Here is a 9,822-nt window from a genome sequence, read left to right as displayed (position 1 = left end):
TTTCATATGAATGTGTGTGCTTTCATATGAACGTGTGTGCTTTCATATGAAAGTGTGTGCTTTCATATGAACGTGTGTGCTTTCATATGAACGTGTGTGCTTTCATATGAACGTGTGTGCTTTCATATGAATGTGTGTGCTTTCATATGAATGTGTGTGCTTTCATATGAATGTGTGTGCTTTAACAAAATTTTCATGTGCCAAATTTCACTTATAAGGCATTGGTGACCCTGAGGCTGTGTGGAAGATTCTTGCCCAAGTGGCTGTTCAGTAAGATCAAACCCAGACCACATGATTGCAAAGTGAAGTTCTTAGTCACATGGCCATGTTTGCCTCTTTTATCTTTTACTTGTTTCAGTCATTAGATTGTAGCCATGCTGGAGCACTGCCTTCAACAATCTTTAGTTGAATGAATTGACCCAGTACTTATTCTATCACTCTCTTTTGCTGAACCGCTATGTTTCGGGGATGTAAACACACCGACATTGGTTGTGAAGTGATGGTAGGGGGACAAACACAGACACAAACATTTACATATATATATATATATATGAAGGGCTTCTTTCAGTTTCCTTCCACGAAATCCACTCACATGGCTTTGGTCAGTCTGGGGCTGTAGTGGAAGATATTTGCCAAAGGTGCCACACAGTGGGACTGAACCCAGAACCATGTGGTTCGGCAGCAAGCTTCTTACCACACAGCCACACCTGCACCTATATTAAATAAATATTTATTATGTTTTATTAGGTGTTCAAAACTTTTGAAAGGAACATTGATTAGGGACAATGATAGGAAATATGTTAGTATTCTATTGAAGAAAAGCTTATTTTGATCCGTTTGAAAAGGAAAAAAGATAATCTCTGGTTTCTCTCTCTCCCTTACATTTGATGTCTATTAGGAAATCTGATGGTCAAGAAGAAAATGAAGATGATAATGATGAAGAATTAATATTCGAGGTAATATTTATTTATATTGTTAAAAAAGGAAGATAATTAACTGTAAAATCATATGTTTTCCATTATTTCTATCACTTCATACAACCAGCACAGGATTAAACATTAAGCAAAATAAGCATGTGCTTAAGCGTCAAGAGAATCGAAGCACCAAAGAAATGGTAAATAGTTTGCAGCACAAAAGAAATAACTTTAAACTTTCTAAAATGATATTCAAAGTGGTTTATAACTTTTATCTTTTACTTGTTTCAGTCATTTGACTGTGGTCATGCTGGGACACTGCCTTGAAGAATTTTTAGTTAAATTAATTGACGCCAGGATTTTTTTTTAAGCCTGGTACTAATTTTATCAGTTACTTTTACCAAACCATTAAGTTACAGGGACATAAGCATGCCAATACTGGTTGTCAAGCAGTGGTAAGGGTAAACATAAACACACACACACACACACACACACACACACACACACACACACACACACACACACACAGAGAGGCTTCTTTACACTTTTATTCTATATACCTTTTCTAAATATTTGTAGTCAATGATTGTAAATATTTCACACATCCCCACTTTTTTCTGCCTCTCTGTTTCTCTGTCATGTTCTAACCTTTCATTATCTGACACTGGATCACCTCCTCCAATGCCCCCTCCATTATAGCAAGACACCTGTTTCTGCCACTCTGTTGCACTCTAATCTTTCGTCATCTGATACAAGATCCCCTCCTCCAATGCCCCTGCTCCTCTCAAAATTCTTTGTCTTGTAAGTTACTTGGTGACCCTGCCAGTGCTGATGCCACATAAAAAGCATCCAGTCTACACTGTAAAGTGGTTAGCATTTGGAAGGGCATCCACCTGTAAAAATCTTACCAAAACTAACTTTGCCTGTGCTAGTGTCATGTAAAAAACACTGAGTCCATTCTGCCGAGTGGTTGGTGTTAGGAAGGGCATCCAGCCATAAAAACCCTGCCAAAACAGACACAGTAGCCTGGTGTAGTCTTCTTTAAATATTTCTGTTAATAATTGTAACTTTTCATTTTCATTTCCTGAGATGTTACATAAATTTACTGAATTCTGACTGCAAGACCCTACTTTTAGAATGTTTTCATCTTCATTCTTTTATATGTTACAGAAAGTAGGTTTAACTTTTAATACTAAGCAATTTTAACTAAGAGGAAACATGTGGGATAAAGTGTTACTGAGGAAGTCACAGGATGTGTGGCAAAAGAAACTAAAATAATAATAATAATAGTACAACTGAAGTGAAGGACTAAATATATATGTGTTTTACTGACAAATATTTGAACATCCCCAAGTATAACAGTATCTGCTTTAACACACAATTTCACATCAAGGACCTTGCAAAACAAATACATAAACATAAAGAGTTCTTCCATTTTTCTTGTTTAGAAATCAGAATACCTGTGATACATCTTCAAATACTAACAAATACTTTGCTTTAGTTTTCAATATTTTTTTTTTTTTTAATATATTTTGGATATATGTATTCAAAATAAATTGTTTATTATTAACTATTTAAATGTATTTTTCAATTTATTTTTTTCAGGATGAAGCAAGATTCTTATATATTCAGGTAATATATTTTCACTATTTTACATTCTCATTCCACGTTTGTATAGATAGGAGGACGGAGGGATAGAAGGAAGAATATCAGGGTAGCAAAATTTGTGACATTCCTGCATCTTTAGTTATATCACTTTCAAATTCTCTTTCTGCATTTCTTTGAAGTGTTTTGAATTGTATTTGAGTATATAAAATAATTATTACTGTACAAGAACAAGAAAAAAAAATGCCAAGATCTATACACCATAATCAGTTAATGTCTGTCCTTCAAGCTGGTATGGATTGGAGAGTTTGACAGTAATTGGCAAGCTGGAGAGCCACACCAGATTCCACTGTCTGCTTTGGCATGGTTTCTATGGCTGGATTCCCTTCCTAATACCAACCACTTTACAGAGTGTACTGGGTGCATTTTTATGTGGCATCAGCACCAGCAAAGTCACCAAGTAATTTGCAAGACAGAGACCTATCAGCTGGGATGTGTGTCTGTGTGTGTGTGAATATTTATGTATATGTTTGTAAAAGCTAAGTATGAATCAAGATGTAACTAAAGATGCAGCTATGTCATGTATATTTTTAAATGCCATAAGGTAACTGTTGTAATTATATTTCTATCAATATATAAAATTAAGGATGGTGTTTATATATTTTCTATTCATTTAGTGTTTTAACAGAAATTAGGCTGTGCTCTTTCTGAGGTACTACTTTCTTGGGATTAGTTAAGAAATTGACTACAGTAATTAATTTTAAATTTAGTACCTGTTTCGTCAACATGTTTTGGTCAAACTGCTTTATGTTTCATCAAGTAGCATTGGTTTTAAGTGGCATAAATGTAAACACATACATGTTCGTGTGCGCACACACACACACACACACAATTGGCTTCTAACTGATGTACTGTTTCTGTCTATCAAATTTCACCCAAGGCATTAATTGTCATGATTAATGATATAGCAGAATACACTTGTCCCAGGTGTTATACAGTGGACGTTTGACCGTTAAGAGATAGTAGTGACTTATCTACCACCAGTGATATATCGAAAAGCAGTGCCAGAACAGTTGCTGGTGCTGCAATTAGCCAATATGCTTTTGTGAGAATCTACAGCGAAGTGGGGCAGATGCCACACTTTGTACCCAGTTCAATGAGATGGTGTGTTCAAATCTAGCCATATGAAGATTTTTCTGATATGAAAATAAGGATGCAATACATAGTATTAAGATTTGTTGAAGTTTTACCAATATAGTTTTAGAATAGTGAAATAAGAGTATAGACAGATTTTGTTACATGGTTAAGGTTGTTTGCCTATTTATCTTTTGGCATAACATTCTTTTACCTTTTACTTGTTTCAGTCATTTGACATTGGCCATGCTGGGGTACTGGCTTGAAAAATTTTTAGTCAAATGAATTGAGCCCTGTTCTTATTTTTCTCAAAGTCTGGCACTTATATTCTATCAGTCTCTTTTGCTGAACTGCTTAATTACAGGGATATAAAGACACTAACACTGGTTCTCAAGTGGGATATAAAGACTCCAACACTGGTTGTTAAACATAAGCACAAAGGCACATGCATATGCACGTATATGCACACACACATGCAACAGACTTCTTTCAGTTTCTGTCTACCTAATCGACTCACAAGGCTTTCATCAGCCCAAGGCTATAGTAAAAGTCATTTGCCCAAGGTGATATGCAGTGAGAGAGAGAGGGGGAGGGAGGGGGAGAGAGGGGAGGGAAAGAGAGAGACGCATACACACATATGACAGACTTCTTTCAGTTTCTGTCTACCAAATCCACTCACAAGGCTTTCATCCACCCAAGGTTATAGTAAAAGACATTTGCCCGAGGTGCTATGCAGTGCGACTGAACCTAGAACCATGTGGTTAGATAACAGCTCTTAAGGTAGAAGAGGAAACAAGTGTATAATAAGGACTATAGCTTTTAGATATATTGTCTCCTATGTCTGTACATTCAGTACTACCTATATAGACTTTTTTTACCAGCTCAAGAATCAAATATTTTAAACAAAGTATAATTTCAAGAGAAATTATTTATTTGATGGTTCTCTATAAAATTCCTGCAATTTTAAAACTTTCAAAATAATAGGTATTCCATAGGTAGTTTCATTATTTTTATAGTCTGCTTTATAAAATGTTTTTTTTTTTTCAGGTAGGAGCAAGATTTAAAATAAAATAGAAAGATATTTTGCCAAAAAGTAAAATTTTTGATTGAATACACATATTTTTTTTATTTATCTCACTCAGATGGAATATTGTGAAAAGAAAACATTGCGGTTATATATTGATAAGAATCCAAATAAAAACATTGATGAAATCTGGAGACTTTTTAGAGAAATTGTCGATGCTTTAGTTTATATCCATGGACAAGTGAGTATATTTCTTCACATTAGGCTAAAATGTTTTTGCTGAATTTTCATACATGTTGCAATTGTACTGTTTCATGCATTCTCCTTTTTGTACAGGAATATTATGTAAGAAAAAATCATCTTTGAACTGAAGTTCATGATGCTTTTCATCATATGGTGGGGTGGCGGCAGTCGCCATCATTGTCGTCTATCACTTTTGTTCATTATATAAAATATGATTGAAATTTTTCCATGATTTCATCATCATCTTTATCATCATCATTATCATCATCATCATCATTTAATGTCTGCTTTCCATGCTGGCATGGGTTGGACGGTTTGACTGAGGACTGGTGAGCCAGAGACTGCACCAGGCTCAATCTGATCTGGCAAAATTTCTACAGCTGGATGCCCTTCCTAATGCCAACCACTCCGAGAGTGTAGTGGGTGCTTTTTACGTGCCACTGGCATGAGGGCCAGTCAGGCAGTTCTGGCAACAACCATGCTCAAAAGGTGTTTTTACGAGCTACCTGCATGGGAGCCAGTCCGGTGGCACTGTTAATGTCCATGCTTGAATGTTGTTTTTCATGTGTCAGTAAGGCGACACTGGCAACAATCACGCTCGAATGGTGCTTTTCACATGTCACCGGCACGGGAACCAATCTGTGGCCCTGACAACGATCATGCTCGGATATGCTTTTAACATTCCACTGGCACGAGTGCAAATCAGGCGGTACTGTCATCAGCCATGTCAGCAATTTTGATTTTGATTTCACTTGCCTCAATAGAGTTAGAGTTAGCAAGGTTTATTGCCCAATGAATGAGGGGTATTCATAAATGGGCTGGTTACACCCACTGGCATAGGCCACGGGCCGTGGTCTCACTTGGCTTGTCAGGTCTTCTCATGCACAGCATATCTCCAAAGGTCCCAGTCACTAGTCATTGCATCGGTAAGGCCCAATGTTTGAAGGTCATATTTCACCACCTCGTCCCAGGTCTTCCTGGTCCACAGGTTTTCTCTACTGTTAGGGTATGACACTTTTTCACACAGTTGTCCTCATTCATTTGCAACACATGACCATACCAGCGCAGTCATCTCTCTTGCACACCACATCTGATGCTTCTTAAATCCAACTTTTCTCTCAGGGCACTTACACTCTGTCATGTATGCACACTGACATTACACATCCAGTGGAGCATGCTGTTTGTTAAAAAATTTTTAACCACACCGCTTTCAAAAATTGACTACTGTAAATTTCGTCTTCTTTTCAACATCCCCCAAATGTTTGTGAAAGTGCTTGGAGCTTCTTTTCAGTTACTTCACTTAAGAGTATCGGTCTATAATTTCTTCAGGTCTGAGGTGTTAGGAAGGGCATCCAGCTGTAGAAACTCTGCCAAATTAGATTGGAGCCTGGTGTTGCCATCCGGTTTCACCAGTCCTCAATCAAATCGTCCAACCCATGCTAGCATGGAAAGCGGACGTTAAACGATGATGATGATGATGATGATGATACCCTAACAGCTTAAAAAATAAAAGGAGAAGGTGCATTGTGTTATGTGATCCTTGATACCCAATGTCTGATGCAAAAGATGGAATGGTCATCACTGGAAAAAAAAAACCCTTTGATCATTTGTCTGCTCAATCAAAGCCAACTCAACAACTCTATAAAACATGTATATTGCTAAGGTTTTGTTTAATAGGAGTACATCTTGTACATTGGTCAGTCTACTTTATATTACTGATAAACAAGCATATATGCTTTTAAAATTTCATTCTAATTTACAAAAGTATTAATTCTTTAGATTCTTTTTAATTGACCTATTTTGTCCAGTTTATTCACAGGAATTTCAAGTTTTACCTAGTTTTGGGTCACTAGTTGTTACTTCACAGTACTCTGTAAGGAGCATAGGATTGGTTTCCTGGTTTCTCTGGCATATATATTCCTCCCCAGAGGGGACACTGGCCCATTGCTAGATTTACTCATTTTTACCAGCTGAGTGGACTAGAGCAACATCAAATGAAGTGTTTTACTCAAGAACACAGCACATTGCTCAGTCCAGGAATTGAAACCACTATTTTATGATCATGAGTTCAACACCCTAACCCCTAAGCCATGTGCCTCTTTCAGTCAGTAGTAGTGATGTGAAATAAGATATAGAACAATACTATATTGAATACATTGCCATTAACTATCAGAAAATCAGACTACAATTGGAAGTTAACCCTTTAGCATTCAGATTACTCTGTCAGATGTATCATTTATTTATTCACATTGTTTGAATTAACCATGCATTATCTTGTAGTTTTGAGATTTCAATGATATGATTACTTATTTTTACAATGACATGGTAGGGTTGGTATAAGGGGCTGGATCTGGCCCGTTTGAACTTTAAAATGTAGAATATTTGGGCTAGATTTGGCTGGCTTAACACTTTAGCATTCAAATTACTGTCAAATGTAAAGTTTATCTATTGTTTTGAATTAATCGTACATTATCATATAACTTTGTGATGGTTTAGTTATAGAATGTCATTGTAGAGTAGGTGTGAAAGGCTGGATCTGGTTAATTTGAACATAAAACAGGTAGAATATTTGGGCTGGATAATGCAGGTTTAAATATTAAAGGGTTAAACATCTTTTTCATGGATCCTTATTATCTTATGTGTGGCTGAGCACTCCACAGACATGTGTACTCTTAACGTAGTTCTCATAGAGATTCAGCATGACACAGAATGTGACAAGGCTGGCCCTTTGAATTACAGGTACAACTCATTTTTGCCAGTTGAGTGGATTGGAGCAATGTGAAATAACGTGTCTTACTTAAGAACCCAACGTGCCAACGGGAATTGAACTCATGACCTTATGATCATAAGCCAGATACCCTAACCACTAAACTATGTCCCTTCACTTTTTACATGAAATGCATTGCTCAGTGGTTAGAGCATTGGGCTCACAATGATGAGGTAGTGTGTGATTCCCAGACTGGGCTGTGTTGTGTTCTTGAGCAAGATACTTTATTTCATGTTTCTCCAGTTCACTCATCTGCAGAAATGAGCTGTGATGTCACTGGTGCCAAGCTGTATCGGCATTTGCCTTTCCTTCAGATAACATCAGGGGAGCAAAAGGGCAAAAGCTTGCGCGATCTCGATTTTCAGTACGAACACTGAGGGGAGGCTGCTTTGCATGGGCGACTGCTAGTCTTCCATAAACAACATTGCTCGGACTTGTGCCTCAGAGGGAACTTTCTAGGTGCAATCCCATGGCCATTCATGACCGAAGGGGCTCTTTACCCTTTAGTATCTTACACAACTTTATAATACTCTAGAATTAACTGTGAAAAATAAACAGTTCAACATCACTGATGTCGCCATTATCATCTTTGACTTTTTGTAATGTTAATTTGTTCATTGAATTTCTCTTCTAATATTTTGTTATTTCATGCAATAGGCTGTTATTGTTGTTTAGCTCTATGTCAGGCCTGAGTGAATAAGCCTATAAATCAAAGGCATTCTAGATATGACCATCTCATCTTTTTTGTATACCTGGAGTACGTTAGTAAAAAATACTGGCGCTGGTGCCACATAAAAAAAAGCTCTGGTGCTGGTTCCACATCAAAAGCATTGGTACTGGTGCCACTCAAAAAGCATCCAGTACACCCTGTAAAGTGGTTGGCATTAAGAAGGGTATCCAGCTGTTTTAGAAACCAAGTCAAAACAGACAATGGAACCTGGTGTAGCTCCTGCCCTTGCCAGCTCGTCAAACCATCCAACCCATGCCAGTATGGAAAACAGATGTTAAATGATGATGTTGATGACATTGTGTAATGTATCCTCTGTTTATCTTTTTAACACAGCAGGGTGTGATTTGAAGGAGATGAGATTTGGCTACTATTTCTAGCAGCTATGTAGAGCCTCCATTGTTGGTTGACGTTTTTGGTGTTTTTTTTTTTATATGGCTATGATGTTATGCAGGAGGAGGCAGCAGCAGTAGCAGCAATGGTGGATGTTTGCATGCACCAAACAAGACAGCAGTGTGCAATGATGATGATTGATAAGTATGTTTCATTCACCACGAGTGCTTTAGGCAAATGATTGTATTGATGTGCAAAAAAACAAAAAAACAAAAACAAAATGAGGTAGTGATCACAACAAACCTTTCCTAATCTCATCCAAATACATTAGAGCATTATTTGTTTCTAATGAAATTGATGATAATTTCTTTAGAACTTCTGACTAAATAGGAATTGTTTTATTTGTCAATTACACTAAGTTCATGGCTTATATATAAGGCACTCATCATCATCATCATCAGTTACTGTGTTTTTCATGCTGGTATGGGTTGGATAGTTTAACAGGGGCTGGCAAATTAGAAGACTCTGCCAGGCTCTATTGTCTACTTAGTCATGGTTTCTACAGCTGGGTGCTCTTCCTGAAGCCAACCATCTACAGAGTAAACTGGATGCTTTTTTGTGTATCACCAACAGTAGTGAGGTCACTAAATAATTTACAAGACAAGACCTCTGAGTGGAAGTGAGGGTAGTATTGAGAAAGGGGGCTTTGTGCCAAATGAGATGTTAGAATATGAGTAGCAATAAAGGAAATTATATGGAATAGAAATTCTTAAAAAAATTAATATTGTATACAGGCGTGGCTGTGTGGTAAGAAGCTTGCTTCCCAACCACATGGTTCTGGGTTCAGTCCCACTGTGTGGCACCTTGGCAAGTGTCTTCTACTATAGCCTCGGGCTGACCAAAGCCTTGTGAGTGGATTTGGTAGACGGAAACTGAAAGAAGCCTGTTGTATATATATATATGTGTGATTCGAAGGAGATGAGATTTGACTATTATTTCTAGCAGCTATGTAGAGCCTCCATTGTGTATGTGTATATGTGGGTATATGATATATATATATATATATATATATATA

General features: G+C 37.1%; 1 protein-coding gene across 1 annotated transcript in view; it reads left to right on the top strand.

Annotated features, from left to right (window-relative positions):
* LOC106881858 (eIF-2-alpha kinase GCN2) overlaps positions 1 to 9,822 on the top strand; it is a 66,444-nt gene that overhangs the window by 28,692 nt on the left and 27,930 nt on the right. The window contains exons 11-13 of the mRNA XM_052973492.1: positions 899 to 956; positions 2,520 to 2,546; positions 4,796 to 4,918. Coding sequence (XP_052829452.1) covers positions 899 to 956; positions 2,520 to 2,546; positions 4,796 to 4,918 — 208 coding nt within the window. The remainder of the gene's footprint in view (positions 1 to 898; positions 957 to 2,519; positions 2,547 to 4,795; positions 4,919 to 9,822) is intronic.

Source organism: Octopus bimaculoides, chromosome 16 (genome assembly GCF_001194135.2).
Source record: "Octopus bimaculoides isolate UCB-OBI-ISO-001 chromosome 16, ASM119413v2, whole genome shotgun sequence".
NCBI classification, from domain to species: domain Eukaryota; kingdom Metazoa; phylum Mollusca; class Cephalopoda; order Octopoda; family Octopodidae; genus Octopus; species Octopus bimaculoides.
Note: the sequence above shows the minus strand (reverse complement) of the source record. Positions and strands in the feature narration are given on the sequence as shown.